Raw genomic sequence first — 16,988 nt, forward strand, 5'->3', positions numbered from 1 at the left:
TGACAGTGAGCTGAATGAACTAAACTGATTAACTGAAACAGAAACAGGTGTAGAAGAAATCAAACTGGGTGAAGGACAACCATGCTAAAAGGTGAGGGTATATCAGTTATGACAGGTTAACCTCTAAATCATCAATTCTGACACCATGGCAAGAGTGAGCACAGCAACAAGGCACAAGGTGGTCATCCTGCTTCAGCAGGTTCTCTTCCAAGCAGAAATTTTGTGGCTGACAGGAATTTCAAGATGTGCTGTCCAAGCTCTTCCGACAAAGCAGAAACAAATGGGCAAGGTTGAGGACTAGAAAAGCATTGGTCAACCACGGAAACTTGAGTACAGCAGACGAGAGATGCATCAAACTGACGACTCTTCTAAATTGGAAGAGGTCCAGCATTGCTATCAGTTATGAACTCACAGAAACCACTGGAACCCAGGAACATCTCTCTACAGTCCAGAGAAGTCTTCGCAGAAGTTGTTTTCATGGATGAGTTGCTGCCAAAAAACTATTCCTCTAAATGGAAACAAATTCAAGAGACTCATCTGTGCACAAAAACACAAGGATGGGGGTGCTGAGCAAGATCTCTGGACTGACAAGTCAAAATTTGACGTTTTGGCTCAAACAGGAGGCAGTTAGTCTGTAGAAGAGCTGGAGAGCACTACATAGATGAGTGTCTGTAGAGAATAGTGAAGAATGGCAGAGGTTCACTGCAGATTTGAGGCTGAATTTCAACAAATGGAGTTGGTGATCCAGTCAGACTTAATGGAATCCTCAATGCTGAGAGGTACAAGCAGATTCTCATCCATCATGCAATACCATCAGGGAGGCAACTGATCAGCCCCAACTTCATCCTGTAGCAGGATACTGACCCCAAACACATGGCCAAGGTTATAAAGAACTACCTTCAGTGAAAAGTAGAACAAGGAGTTCTACAGCAAGTGGTGTGGTCTCCACTGAGCCCTGATCTCAACATTATTGAGGTTGTCTGGGATTACGTGGAGTGACAGAAGCAAGCGAGATAGCCAAAGTAATTTTTTTGACATATAGAAACTTTTTGTTTCATTGTTTTTGAAAGCATCTTTGCTTTACAGAATTTTTTACATGTGTCTTAGGCTTTTTCATAGTACTGTGTATGCTGTACTTTGATAATAAATTTATTTTGGACTTAAAATTTGAATAATAGGTTTATTCCCTCTGGTGTGTGAAGTATTATCTTATAAGATACAATTTTCAAGGTGCAAGTTGCCTCTCAGCAGCCCTTTCATGCATTTAACACTCTCTTTTAAAACTTAGTTTTCCATTATTAATATTTTATAATCATTTTTCAGATTCTAAAGGCAATATTGGATGTAATGGAAGTGCTTTTGGGAATGTGTCTGGCACCTCAGACTCAGGATAAAGGTACGGGAAACATTAATTTTCCTAAGGTTGATATCAAAATTCTTTAATTTCATAAAATGGTAGATTAGTGTGAAGGAGTTGGTTCCAGAGCTGGCCCTCAACTGGAGGGTAAAAGATTTAAAAGGATGTTTCATTAATTGTCTTGATTGTCCATTGGCAAATGAGCCAGTGAAGCTCACTGACCACCTGCTATATACAGTACTGTGTGAAATGCTTAAGCACGTATGTATAGCTAGGGTGCCTAAGACTTTTGCATCATCATCATTATGTGCTGTGTACTATGACGTAGGCAGTCGTCATCTTTCCATGACCGGGATTGTACTTGGTAAATTTTTCTGGAGAAGTCTTTTGCCATTACCTTCTTCTGGGCAGTGTCTCTACAAGACGGGTGACCCCAGCCATTATCAATACTTTAGAGTAGTGGTCGCCAACCTTTTTAAGCCCAAGATCCCCTACCTCGGCCTTAGTGAAAGGCAAGATCAACCTACTAAATCGTTTAGACACACTCATGCGCACCGGGTAGAAGAGGCCAGAAGTGGAGCCCCGCAGCACCGGAAGCAGTCTCCCTTTGCAGGCGGCTGTAGCAGGAGTATTGCTATGTTGCCAGTATCTTAATTGGGATTACTTATTTTTATAATGCTCACATTACAACACCTTTAATTCTGTGTTTCATTATTTAATTTTATTTCAACATGAAAAATAAATGAATAAAAATTGACTGTTGCACTCAGTGTGATGACTGGGGCTGAATACTTTCTGCTAGTTCCCTGAAATTTGGCTCATAACTACAGACAGCCAGTCTGAGACAGTCTGTGAGGTGTCTGTCAGTAAGATAGCTCCTGTAGTTTGATTTAATAATTTTCATCTGTTGCAGCACAGCACCCTTGCAAACCTCCTGACAGACTGAATATTTGAATGGACAGTTTCCTTTGTTAGACTGAATGTTGAATCTGCCAGGTTTTTCAGGTGTTTTGTATTGGTAAACTGTTACTGAGACACTAGTATAAGTTTCAGAGGTACGCAAGCTAATGACACCACTGTTTTTTTTTGTTTTCCAGTTCTTTTACATTTGGGGAATGTTGGAATTTAAAGGGGGAGAAGTGTTGTAATGTTAGCATTATAAAGATAGGTTGATGCCGATTAGGATAATGGTAATGTAGTGGTGCTCCCGGGTTTGGGGGGTTTTACTTCTGGTCTTTTCTGCCCGGTGTGCATTTTTAATTTTTTTTCGGGATCTACTGGAAAAGTCTCAAAGATCGACTGGTCAATCGCGATTGACTGGTTGGCGACCACTACTTTAGAGATTGTCTGCCTGGCGTCAGGACTTATGATAAGCACCAGCTTCTTGTATGACCATCCACTATCCTCCCATGGCTTCATGTGACCCTGATCGGGGTGGGAGGGGAGGAACTAAGCAGGTGCTACACCTTGCCTGAGGGTGACCTGCAGGCCAGTGGAAGGATGGAGCGCCTTACACCTCCTTTGGTAGAGGTGTATCTCCACCTTGTTGCCCAAAGACTTTTGCACACTACTGCACATCCATCATATCACAGAGTGGGCGTGATGTACCTGTGTGAAACAGAATCCTATATGACCAAGTTGGAATGGAAACAGTTTATTCTTATCAATTTGAACTTGTGTACTGCGAATGTCTTGCATACAGTTCATACAGCTCAAACTGGTGCACAGTACATTGAGGTAGAACAAGGTAAAGCAATGACAATGCAGAATAAAGACCATAAGACCATAAGATATAGGAACACGATCAGGCCATTTGGCCCATTTTTTCCTTCAGCCCCAAAATCCTGTCTTCTCCCCATCTCCCTTCATGCCATGACCAATCAAGAATCTATCAACCTCTGCCTTAAATATACATAAAGACTTGGCCTCCACAGCCACCTGTGGCAATGAATTTCACAGATTCACCACTCTATTTATCAATTTGAAACAGTGATAGAGAGAGTGCAATGCAGGGAAATGAGAAGGTGAAAAATCATAACCAGAGAGTCCACTTATTGTTCTTGGGAACTATTTAACATTGGAGTAGAAGATGTCTTGGAGCCTAGTGGTGCATACTTTCAGGCTTTTTTCAGCTTCTGAAGAAGGGAATTGGAAATGTAGGTGGGTCTTTGATTATGCTGGTTTTTAGTAACTGCATGGATTTAGAACATAGAACATAGAACACAGAACAGTACAGCACACGAACAGGCCCTTCGGCCCACAAGGTTATGCCAAATCAGCTAAAAATCAAATCAAAAACTGCCAATGGAAGGATAAAACAATAGCTCTAACATTGCAGAGCAGATTCAAAACAATGGCTCTAACGTTCCAGAGTAGATTTAAAGCATCGTCTCTAACGATCCAGAGCAGATTCAACACAATGGTTCTAATGTTCCAGAGCAGATTTAAAACAACGGCTCTAGTGTTCTGGAGCAGATTTAAAACATCGGCTCTAACGATCCAGAGCACATTCAACACAACGGCTATAATGATACAGAGCAGATTCAAAACCTGGACTCCACTACCATCAATGCGGGTTCCAACGACCTTGGTCACCTCCAAAGTGCTGATTACGCAGCCTCCAACCCGACTATAGCCTTGATATCTAGGCCGGGACTTCACGTGCTGCCCCTGGATCCCCGGTTTCCCCTTCCTCCACCACCACTGCGCAATCCCGTCTCTCTTAGGTCCCACTACCAGCTCTTGGGTCCTTGGAGACTCCATCTTCTTTACACCCCACCATCCCTGAACACCCAAACCTCCCTTCTCCTCAGATACTACCGACCCCCTTCCCCCTCCAATCCCAGTGTGCCGGGTCTTCACCATTACCTCCAACCTACCCCTCTCTGAGGCAGAACATTCTGTCCTCAGTAGGGGCCTCACCTTTGCCTCTCTGTGCCCTCACCTCAGTGAGTTCCATGTCTGCTGTGCCGCCTCGGTCTCCCAGCCTACTTCTTTGGCAAGGACTGTCCACCACACACAGATGACCTCTTCTCCTGTCTTCAATCCTCCTCTTCTTTCTGGACATTCCGCTCAGGTCTTCTGCCTGCTCTGCTGACGGGATATCAACTGTCTCGGCTGCAACACTTCTCTCTCCAATTTCAACCTCACTCCTTCTGAAAGCTCTGTTCTCCACTCGCTCCCCACTAATCCTAACCTCACCATCAAACCCGCAGATAAGAGGGATGCTGTAGTAGTCTGGTGTACTAACCTCTATCTTGTTGAGGCCCAGCGACAACTCTCAGACACCTCCCCTTACCTACCCCTCGAACAGGACCCCACTAAGGAGCACGAGCACCATCACCATCACCTACCTTATTAGCTTTGGGGATCTCCCATCTACTGCTACCAACCTCATTGTTCCCGCAGCCTGCATCTCCTGTTTCTACCTACCCAAGATCCACAAACCCGCTTGTCCAGGTAGACCCAGTGTTTCATCTTGTTTCTGCCCCACTGAACTCATAACTGCATACCTTGACTCTGTTTTATCCCCTCTAATTCATTCCCTCCTCCCTACATCTGTGACACTTCACACACTCTGGGTATTTTCAATGATTTCAAATTTCCTGGTCCCCATCATCTTATTCTCACTGTGGATGCCCAGTCCCTATACACCTGCATCCCCCACCAGGAAGCCCTCCAAGCTCTCCGCTTCTTTCTGGACACCCGACCCAACCAGTTCCCCTCCACCAGTACTCTCCTTCATCTAGCGGAACTTGTCCTCATGCTTAATAATTTCTCCTTTGGTTCCTCCTACTTCCTTCAAATAAAAGGTGTAGCCATGAGCACTCGCATGGGCTGTAGCTATGCCTGCTTTCTTGTTGGCTACGTGGAACAGTCTATGTTCCAAGCCCACACTGATGTCCATCCCCCATTTTTTATATGCTACATCGACAACTGCATTGGCGCTGCTTCCTGCACCCATGCGGAACTCATCAACTTCATCCTCTTTGCCTCCACCTTCCACCCTGCCCTCGAATTTACCTGGTCCATTTCCAACACCTCTCTCCCCTTTCTCGAACTCTCTGTTTCTGTCTATGGAGACAGCATGTCTATTGATGTCTGTTATAAACTCATGGATTCTCACAGCTACCTGGACTATACCTCTTCTCACCCTGTTACTTGTAAAAACGCCATTCCCTTCTCTCAATTCCTCCGTCTTCACCGCATCTGCTCTCTGTTGGGGTCATATATTGTGTCCAGTGCTCCTGGTGTGGCCTCCTCTATAGACCCAGCATAGATTGGGAGACCGCTTCACCAAGCATCTATGCTCCATCCGCCTGAAAAAGTGGGATCTCCCAGTGGCCACCCATTTGAATTCCATTCTGATATGTCTCTTCCACTGTCGCAATGAGGCCGCTCTCAAGTTGGAGGAACAACATCTTATATTCCATCTGGGTAGCCTTCAGCCTGATGGCATGAACATTGATTTCTCTAACTTCCGCTAATAGCCTATCCCCCTTCACCATTCCTCATCCCCTTTTCCCTCTTTCATCTTATCTCCCTGCCTGCCCATCGCCTCCCTCTGGTGCTCCTCCCCCTTTTCTTTCTTCCTTGGCCGTCTGTCCTTCCCTATCAGACCCCCACTTCTCCAGCCCTGTACCTCTTTCACTAGTCAACTTCCTAGCTCTTTACCTCTCCACTCCCGGTTTCACCCAACACCTTTTGTTTCTCCCTCCCCTCCCCCCTCTTTTAAACTCCACTCCTCATCTTTTTTTTCTCCAGTCCTGCTGAAGGGTCTCAGCCCGAAACATCAACTGTTTGCTCTTTTGCATAGATGCTGCCTGGCCTGCTGAGTTCCTCCAGTGTTTTGTGTGTGTTGCTCACAAACACCCAAATTCTAATCCCTCCTACCTATGCAGTGTCCATATCCCTCTATCGTCCTCACATCCATGTGCCTATTGAAACATCTCTTGAAAGACTACAATGTATTTGCCTCTACCACTATTCCAGGCATCCACCACTCTGGGTAAAAAAAACTTACCCCTGATATCTACCTTTAAACCAACCCTCTCTCTCACCTTCAATGCATGCCCTCTGATATTAGATATTTTTAATTTGTATTTTTTTGTGTGTACGCCAGCTTTCTTTTTGATCAGCAGAAGTTCTCCGTGATGGAATATCAAGGATCTTTAATGGTGCTAATGTAACTAAAGGCTGTTTGATTATTTGTCAAAGGGATGGATGAATTTCTGTTGGAATCAAGGGATAAGACACACAATCAAAGGAAGGAAATTGATGCAAGGCTGGGAAGTGTAAGGTAGTGGGAATCAATGGTACCTCTCCTATCAAGTTGTGTGAATCTGCCCACATGACTGAAAGGGTTTACAGCTTGTCACTATCGAGAGCATAGAGGAACTGCATGAAAATGAGTTTCTGCTATTGAGTGCTGCTTATCATTGACAGCGTCCTGACAAGTTGCAAATCTATCTGGTATATGAGCAGCCGAGCATTGGACTGGAAGTCTGTACAAAGGACTGTGAGAATGGCTGAGAGGATCATAGGAGTCTCCCTACCATCCATCGGGGACATTTATCAGGAGTGCTGCATTCGCAGGGCCCTCAGTATTATTAAGGATCCCACCCATCCATCCAGCATCCTCTGACTTTCTACCATCAGGCAAGAAACTCCGATGCACAAAGACAAGAACGATCAGGATAGGAAACAGTTTCTTCACTCAGACCATCAGGCTTCTGAACCCCCTGCCACATCATATTTGAGGTGTCATTGGTTAATCTGTTCTGTACCTTACAATATTTAACTTATGCACTTACGTTTTTTTGTAAGATCATAAGACCATAAGATATAGGAGCAGAATTAGGCCATTTAGCCCATCAAGTCTGCTCCACCATTTCATCATGGCTGATCCCAGATCCCACTCAACCCTAGACACCTGCCTTCTCGCCATGTCCTTTGATGTCCTGACCGATCAGGAAACTGTCAACTTCCACCTTAAAAATACCATATAGCCATATAACAATTACAGCCCTTCTAGTCCATGCCGAACTCCTACTCTCACCTAGTCCCACCGACCTGCACTCGGTCCATAATCCTCCATTCCCTTCCTGTCCATATATCTATCCAATTTAACTTTAAACGACACAAACTTGGCCTCCACTGTTGTCTGTGGCAGAGCATTCCACAGATTCACTACTCTCTGGCTCAAAAAAATAATCCTTACCTCTGTTCTAAAAGGTCGCCCCTGAATTTTGAGGCTGTTCCTTCTAGTTCTGGATACCCCCACCAAAGGAAACATTCTCTCCATATCTACGCTATCTAGTCCTTTCAACATTCAGTAGGTTTCAATGAGAGCCCCCAACATTCTTCTAAATTCTGTTGAGTACAGGCCCAAAGCTGCCAAATTCTCCTCATTTGTTCACCTCTTCATTCCCGGAAACATTCTTGTGAACCTCCTCTGGACTCTCCAATCACAGCACATCCTTACTGTGAATGGGGCCCAAAACTGTTGACATTACTCCAAATGCGGCCTGACTAGTGTCTTATAAAGGCTCAGTATTATCTCCTTGCTTTTATTCTCTATTCCTGTTGAAATAAATGCCAACATTGCCTTTACCTTCTTTACCTGTAAATTAACCTTCTGGAAGTCTTGCCACAAGGACTCCTAAGTCCCTTTGCACCTCTGATGTTTGAACTTTCTCCTTGTTTGGATAATAGTTCACACTATTGTTCCTTTTACCAAAATGAATTATCATACATTTCCCAACACTGCATTCTGCCTGCCACTTTTTTTGCCCATTCTACAAATTTGTCTAAGTCCTGGTGCAATAGCATTGCTTCCTCAGCACTATCTACCCCTCCACTATCTTCGTATCATCCGCAAATTTTTCCACAAAACCATCAATTCCATTATCCAAATCATCAACAAACAATGTGAAATTTAGTGGTCCCAATACTGACTCCTAAGGAACACCACTAGTCACTGGTAGCCAAACAGAAAAGGCTCCTTTTATTCCCACTCGCTGCCTCCTGTCTGTCAGCTATTCCTCTATACATGCCAGTGTATTTCTTGTAACGCCATAGGAATTTATCTTGTTGAGCAGCCTCATGTGTGGCACCTTATCAAATGTCTTCTGCAAATCCAAGTAAATGACATCCACTGCCTCTCCTTTGTCCACCCCGCATGTTACTTCCTCGAAGAACTTCAACACATTTGCCAGGCAATATTTCCCTTTACAGAAACTATGCTGACTTTGACTTATTTTGTCATTAGTCTCCATGTACCCCAAAGCCTCATCCTTAATAATAGACTCTAACATTTTCCCAACCACTGAGGTTAGGCTACTTGGCCTATAATTTCTTTTCTTTTGCCTTCCTCCCTTCTTAAAATGTGGAGTGATCTTTGCAATCTTCCAGTCTTCCAATACCATGCCAGAATCAAGTGATCCTGAAAGATCATGACCAATACATCCGTTATCTCTTCACCAGCCTCCCTCAGGAATCTGGGATGTTGTCCATCTGGTCCAGGTGACTTGTCCACCTTAAGACCTTTGAGTTTGCCTAGCACTTTTTCCTTTGTAATTGCAATGGCACTCACTCCTGCTCCCTGACACTCATGGATCTCTGACACACTGCTAGTATCTTCCACAGTGAAGGTAGATGCAAAGTACCCATTAAGTTCATCTGCCATTTCTTTGTCCGCCATTACTACCTCACAAGCATCATTTTCCAGGGGTCTAATGTCAACTCTAGCCTCCCTTTTACTCTTTATATAACTGAAAAATCTTTTGGTATCTTGCTTTATGTTATTGGCTAGTCTACCATCATATTTAATCTTTTCCCTTCTTATAGCTTTCTTAGTTGCATTTTGTAGGCTTTTTAAAAGCTTCCCAATCAATCAACTTCCCACTCACTTTTGCTGCCTTATATACTCTTTCTACTTTTATGCTGTCCTTAACTTCTCCTGTCAGCCATGGTTGCCTACCCCTTGAGAACTTCTTCCTCTGCGGGACATATCTACCTGCGCCTTGTGGAGTATTCCCAGAAACTTCAGCCATCTCTGCTCTGCCATCATCCCCATCAGTAACCTCCTCCAGTCCACCTGGCCAAGCTCCTATTTATGTATAATCCGTCTGTAGATTTTATCCTTACTTTCATTAGTTATTGTGTGTTATGTGCTTTGCACCCTGGTCCCGAGGATTATTGTCTTGTTTGACAGTATAAGTGTATGTAGTTAAATGACAATAAACTTGACTTATGTTTTGATCTTAAGGCCTGTCATTTGCTTCTCCCCACCATTAATATACAAATATTTCAACGCAAAATCAAAAGTATGCATCTTGTATCAAATTACTTCTCATTTCTAATCATTGGTTGAAAGCCATCATGTTCCAGGTTTATTTCAAACCTGACAGTTCTTTTCTGTGTTAGAAATAATATGACAGAATTTTGTTAATTATCCCCACTGTTTTTTGAACCCTGAATTACAAGACTATTCTTGTGATAGGCTTGGTAACACTAATGATTTTTACCTTTTTCAGAAAACATGTGCGGATGCACGGTGCCATGTTTGATTGGAATGGCAAGGGCATTTGGTCGTTACAGTTACATGGACGAATCCCTTCTGTCAAAACTGTTTCCCAAAATAACGGCACAATCACTCAAGGCTCCGAGTGAGATGGACGGACTGAGGAGGCGTTCCTTCAATGACTTTCGATCGATCCTACCCAGCTCCCTTTTGACTGTCTGCCAGTCATGTGATAGCTTGCGGCAAAAGACCAGCAGTGTGACCAATGTCTCCCAGGTTGCATTTATTATAAAGTTTGCTTGTTGTTATGGGTATTCTTTTGTAGAATGGCATGTCCACTCTATCTAAGCCTTTACATTTTCAGTAGGTTTCAGTGAGATATCCTGCCCCTCCCTATTCTTCTAAACTCCAGAGAGTATCGGCACAGAGCCATCAAGTGCTCTGGGTGAGATGGATTTCAAGAATACTTAGTCATTACAGTTACACAGATGAGTCCCTTCTGTCAAAACTTTCCCAAACTTTGGGCACAATCACTCAAAGCTCTGAGTGAGATGGATGATCTGAGGCAACGTTCCTTCACTAATTCTCATTCAATCCTACCCAGCTTCCTTTTGACTGTCTGCCAGTCATGTGATAGTTTGCGATAGAAGACCAACAGTGTGACCAATATCTCCCAGGTTAAATTTATTATAAATTTAGTTGTTGTTACGGGTAAAATTTTTCTTAGAATAGTATGTCCACTTATAGAGGCCTTTCAATATTTGATGGGTTTCAATGAGATCCCCCACCACCCCGCCTCATTTTTCTAAACTCCCGTGAGTACAGGCTCAGAGCCATCAAATGCTCCTCATACATTAACCTCTTTATTCCCAAGATCATTCTTACATGGCAATTTTTACTCTGATCATAACTAAAGTTGAGTGGGCAAAAGTGCAAATTTAAAGAAGTTTCGGAAATATTTTGAGATTTGCACAAAAATATAACCTCTTTCCAAGTGACATTATATTTAATGTTCCTAAAGAAAGACATATTTTCTAAAAGGGGAAGACTTGAGAAAGTCTTTTAATGTCTTTTTCAAGAGAAGTTTTGTTATTTTGAAAGTAATTAAAAATACTTAAACTTGGATTACTTTTGAGGATAGAGTTCTTTACCTCTAATAAGCTGTTGATTTTGTTGTAATGTATTTTATAATTCTGATTGGAATAGACTGAGTGGACAGCAAGAGATGTTTTCCTCAGGCGGAAGTGGCAAGTGCAAGGGGGGGGGCAACATTTTAAGGTAATTAGAGGAAAGTGTAGGCGAGAGCGTCAGAGCTATGCTTTTTTACACAGAGGATGGTGGGTGTGTTGTACACGCTGCCGGGGATGATGGTGGAGGCGGATACATTCGGGAGGTATAAGACATTTAATGGGCACATGGATGGTAGATAAATAGACCGTTATGTTGGAGGGAAGTGTGATACTGATTTTGGAGTAGGTTAAGAGGTTGACACAGCACCTGTACTGTGATGTAATGTGCTATCGTCTAAAATCTATTAACCTCATTGCCCAGAATTTAATGTGTGGTGAGTCTACTGTTGTTACTCACGATGTCAGCATCATCTCTTCAATCCACTATTGTATTTGATAGTTTCTATCTGCCCTCATCATGCTTTTGTTAACCCTGCAGGGGAGTCCAGAACGCTCAACTGCTGTTCCTTGCTCACCTGGAGGGAACAATATGCAGTATTTTGAAGGTAAGACTTAATGCTGCAAAAATGGCTCTCTTCTCCTTAAGCTGTAACCTTCATGACCACACAGCATCTGTGGAAAGAGAAACATAATGCATTAACTCCTGATGAAGGGTCTTGGCTTGAAACGTCGACTGTTTATTCTTCTCCATTATTGCTTCCTTACCTGATGCGTTCCTGCAGCATTTTGTGATTGTAACATCAACTCTGTTTCTCTTTCTTCCCATGCTGATTGACACGTTGAGTGTTTCTAGTGTTTCTTTAAGATCATAAGACAAGGAGCAGTATTAGACCATTTGGCCCATCGAGTCTGCTCTGTCATTCCATCACAGCTGATTATTATCCCTCTCAACCCCATTCTTACCAGTCAATAATTTGTCACCTTCTGCTTTACATGTATCCGATGACTTGCCATCTGTTGCAATGAATTCCACATATTTACCAGCCTTTGGCTAAAGCAGGGGTTCCCAACCTGCGGTCCGTGGACCCCTTGGTTAATGGTAGGTATCTGTGGCATAAAAAAGGTTGGAAAGCCCTGCGATAAAAAAAATCTGGGGACTTCCACCTGCAGCCCAATAGAGTAATACATAAATTTTGTGGCTGCCTTTAATTCCTCCTTTTCCCCAGTCTAAACCTTGAATTGTTTAACTTTTATTTCTTGGATCTTGGAGGGAAATAGTTGTCATTATGTCTATCCTTTAAGAAGTGGAAAGCATCTTTTTGAACACCGCGATGGAAAGGGAAAAACTTCGAAAGAAAAATCAGAAGGTATGCTCTGGGCTGAGCGTTTGGAACGTGCATTGATGGGTCTCGACAACAAAATAGACAATAACCCTTCTGAGTTGAAGTTGTTCCGACACAGTTTACAAACTATTGAGGAAAATATTGTTTCCTTAAATACTGCGTTTAAAGAATCGAGACATCAGATTGTGGATATTTCAACCCGCTTGGAACAGGCTCAACGCAAAATTGTTGATTTAGAGGCGAAATCTCGTCGAAATAATATCCGAATTGTTGGACTGAAGGAAGGCTCTGAGAGTGGGAATTTATTGGACCATTTTGCCAATTTGTTTCAATCTCTGTTTCCGGATGTTCTATTTCAGCCTCCCGATATTGAAAGAGCTCACAGAATTTTCACTTCTTCAGATAAAGCTCGGCTAATTTTGGTCAATTTTCTTCACTTTAAAGTTAAAGACCAAATCATAAAATGTGCAAGGAAACAGCAAGTTTTTAAATTTAATGGTTCCGAGATCCATTTTTACGAAGATTATCCACGGGAAGTCATGGAACAGCGGATCAAATTTATACCTGCTATGAAGATAACGCATGCAAAAGGGCTTTTCCCATTGCTCAGATATCCTGCTAGATTAAAATTATTTCTTAGAGATTCTACACCTCGTGTCTTCTTGGATCCCCAAGCGGCATCGGACTGTGTCAGTTCTATTGTGGAATCGGCTGATGTATGAAGGATATTAGAGTTACTGAATAATTTTCTGAAAGAAAACAGGCTTTGAAGATTTCTGTATGCTGAAGATATCCTTTGATCGATGGATTATTTAAAGAAGAGGTGAACTTCTTGGTTTGACTAAAGAATGACTTTTTTTGAAGTCTGTTTAGTATACGGAGTGAATTAATACTGTGGACAGATTGTTAACTGATTTGGTTATCTGTTTCTATCTTCCTTTTTCTTTATTAATTAAGTGATAGTTTGCTTATAGTTTATATAGACTTTTTCTTATATTATGGAGTGTTTTGTAATAGATATTAGCTTTAGTTCGTTTGTTAAATAAGGTAGTAAGCTAAAGAATAATGGCGCTGTTTTTCTCTTGTTAGAGATTATATTGTTTAGGCTTAATAGTATTGCTTTGACGTCTTTGGAGACTGTTTTTGCATTCCCTATTTTATTTTCAATGATTAAGTATGAACATTTTTTTCTTCTCTGTTGGGCTTTCTTATCTTAAGGTTATGTATTTTCTTTGTAAGGGGGAGGGGAGGAGTTGAGAGTAAAAACTTTTAAAGTATAAATCACTATTTAAATTGAGCGGCACGCGGAGTTCTGCCTTTTTTACTTCTCTTCCTGGGGATGGGTTCTGGATTTTTTTCTCCTTTGCTGGATTTCTATCTTTGGGGATGGTGGCAGGTTTGGGGGTATTTTTGCATTTTGGGGTTTATTGTGGGATTTCATTTTTCAGTTTTTTTACACATATCCTGTATTTTCCCCCATTATGGAGCTCCAGAGCATGCGCGTTTTCTATTTGGTTATACTCATCACCGCCATCTTTGATTAGCCCGCGATGGTATGTGTGTATTTTCATGTTTAAAAACAATATTCAATGGTTCTTAAACAGATAAACGTTATTAGTTGGAATGTACGTGGCTGGAATCACCCTATTAAGCGAAGGAAGACTTTTAAGATTATTAATCGATTCCAACTCGATATAATTTTTGTTCAAGAAACGCATATCAGAACGGGCAATCAAAATAGATTTTTCAAAACGTGGAAGGGCCTTCAATATCATGCTACTTGTCTAAATAAAACGAAGGGAGTATCTATTTTTATTAAATCTAATACTTTATTTATTCAAGAAGACATCGTCTTAGGTAATAATGGTAGATTTTTAATTATTAAAGGAACAATTTGTAATAGAAAAATTGTCCTGGTTAATCCATATGGACCTAATGTAGATGATCCTTCTTTTTTTTAAAAAATGTATTTGGTTTATTACCAGACTTAAATAAATATATGCTGCTGATGAGAGGTGACTTCAACTGTTGTTTAAATCCTTTGATTGACAAGAGTTCAACCAATCAGCAGCTTCTGAGTTGGTCAGCAACACTTATTAATTCCTTTTTAATTGATTATGGTTTGATAGAAACCTGGAGAAATTTACATCCTAATGATAGAGATTATTCTTTTTATTCACATGTCCATAAAAAATATTTGAGAATTGATTATTTTATAGCTGATTTCTGATTTTTATCCAAAGTCCAGAAATGTGAATATGATGCTATTGCTGTTTTGGATCATGCACCTTTAAGCTTAACTTTTGAATTAAATGATGTTAGTAATGCAAACTTGCCTTGGCGTTTTCCAGAAAATTTATTACAAAGTTCGGACTTTGTCAAATTTATAGAGAGTCAGATAAAAGATTTCTTTCTTTTTAATAATACGGGAGATGTGTCAAGATTGATTATATGGGATACACTTAAAGCATTTTTGCTAGGTCAGATAATCTCCTATTTGGCTAGGCTCAAGAAACAGACAAAAATAGAGTTAGATAGAATTTCAAAACAAATTAAAGACCTGGATAACACTTATGCAGTTTTTCCTAATGTTAATTTATTTAAACAAAGGGTTGAAATTCAATCACAATATAATTTACTATTAACTTATACTGTTGAAAGAAATTTGCTTAAATTAAAAAGTCAATTTTATGTGTTTGGAGGTAAAAGTAACAAGCTATTAGCATCTCAACTTAAGGCAGTTAGAGCTAAAAGACAAATTTTAAAAATTCGTAAGAGAGATGGTAGTTTAGCTTATAATTATGAAGATATTAATAAAATTTTTAAGACTATTACAGTGAACTCTATAAGTCTGTTTCCAGCTGACCCTTCTAATATGTATGCCTTTTTACAAAAGATTGATTTTCCTAGAATATCTGTTGAAGATCAGCAAATTCTTGATACTCCTTTTACTGAAAGAGAAATTCAGAAAGCTGTTTTTTCAATGCATCTGGTAAAGCTCCTGGACTGGATGGTTTTTCTGTAGGATTTTATAAAAAATTTGAAGATTTACTTACTCCTTATATGTTGGAAATGCTTAAAGATTCTTTTCTGTTAGGAGAGTTACCTTCCACATTTTATGAAGCTTCTATTTCTTTAATTCTTAAGAAAGATAAAGACCCTACTGATTGTGCTTTATATAGGCCTATTTCATGATTAAATGTGGATGCTAAAATTCTTTCAAAAATAATGGCTAATCGGTTGGAGAATATACTGGCTAAAATTATTTCTCAGGATCAAACAGGTTTTATAAAAGGCTGTCATTCCTTTTCTAACACTCGGAGACTGTTAAATGTTATATACTCATCCCTCTCGAAGACTCCCCAATGTGTTGTTTCTCTAGCTGCTGAAAAGGCATTTGATAGAGTTGAATGGAAGTATCTATTTAACATTTTAGAGAAATTTAGCTTTGGTACTAATTTTAATGAATGGATTAGAATGATATATAAAAGTCTTATTGCCACTGTTATTACTAATAACTGCAGATCCCCCTTTTTTGACTTTCGCGGGGTACAAGACAAGGATGTCCGTTAAGCCCTTTGTTGTTTAATTTGATGTTGGAACCTTTGGCTATTGCACTTCGTGAAGCTAAAGATATTCAAGGAATTTCCATAAATGGGACTATTCATAAGATTTCCCTTTATGTGGATGATCTCTTGGTTTATGTTTCGAATCCTGAAGAATCTATTCCTAGTTTATTGAAGTTATTAAATGAATTTGGAATGTTTTCAGGATATAAATTAAACCTGCATAAAAGTGAATTATTTCCTTTAAATGATGCTGCTTCTATATATGATGACATTCCTTTTAAAGTTACAGATTCTTTTAAATATTTAGGAATTATCATCACTAAAAATTATGGAGACCTTTATAGAGCTAATTTAGTTCCCTTAGTGGATTTTATGAAGCAATTATTTTCTAGGTGGAATCCACTGACACTTTCGTTAGCCGGTCAAATTCATGCAGTTAAAATGATGATTTTACCAACATTTTTATATGTATTTCAAAATATTCCTGTTTTTCTAACTAAGAAATTTTTTGATTAGGTTGACTATTATTTCATCTTTTGTTTGGAATAATAAAAGACCAAGAATTGGAAAATGTCATTTACAAAAATTAAAAAAGGATGGAGGTCTTACTTTGCCTAATTTAAGAATGTATATTGGGCGGTTAATATACGTTATGCGTGTTCTTGGTTATATTGGACCGATAAAAAGGAACAACCACCATAGGTTGATCTGGAATTGAAAATTGTGAAACAATTTTCTTTAACTTCGTTATTAGGAGCTCCTTTACCTGTACAATTAGCCAAAATTTCTATTCTAAATATAAATCCTATGATTAAGCAGTCATTACGAATCTGGTACCAGTTTCATAAGTTTTTTAATCTTAAAAAGTTTAACCTTTTTAGTTTAATTTATCAAAACTATTTATTTAAACCTTCACTTAGTGATCCTACCTTTTCTCTTTGGAGGAATAAAGGAAATTTTTCCTTTATGGATTTGTTTCAAGAAGGCCGATTGATGTCCTTTGAGAAATTAGTAACTAAATATTCTCTCTCATATTCACATTTTTTGCAATATCTTCAGGTCAGA

At 40.1% G+C, this 16,988-nt stretch overlaps 1 protein-coding gene across 4 annotated transcripts in view; it reads left to right on the forward strand.

The window, feature by feature from the left end:
* pi4kab (phosphatidylinositol 4-kinase, catalytic, alpha b) overlaps positions 1-16,988 on the forward strand; it is a 347,746-nt gene that overhangs the window by 53,180 nt on the left and 277,578 nt on the right. For all 4 annotated transcript variants that reach the window (XM_072240890.1, XM_072240891.1, XM_072240889.1 and 1 more), the window contains exons 5-7: positions 1,324-1,396; positions 9,895-10,157; positions 11,550-11,616. In XM_072240890.1, the coding sequence (XP_072096991.1) occupies positions 1,324-1,396; positions 9,895-10,157; positions 11,550-11,616 (403 nt within the window). The remainder of the gene's footprint in view (positions 1-1,323; positions 1,397-9,894; positions 10,158-11,549; positions 11,617-16,988) is intronic.

Source organism: Mobula birostris, chromosome 22 (assembly GCF_030028105.1).
Source record: "Mobula birostris isolate sMobBir1 chromosome 22, sMobBir1.hap1, whole genome shotgun sequence".
Taxonomy (NCBI): domain Eukaryota; kingdom Metazoa; phylum Chordata; class Chondrichthyes; order Myliobatiformes; family Myliobatidae; genus Mobula; species Mobula birostris.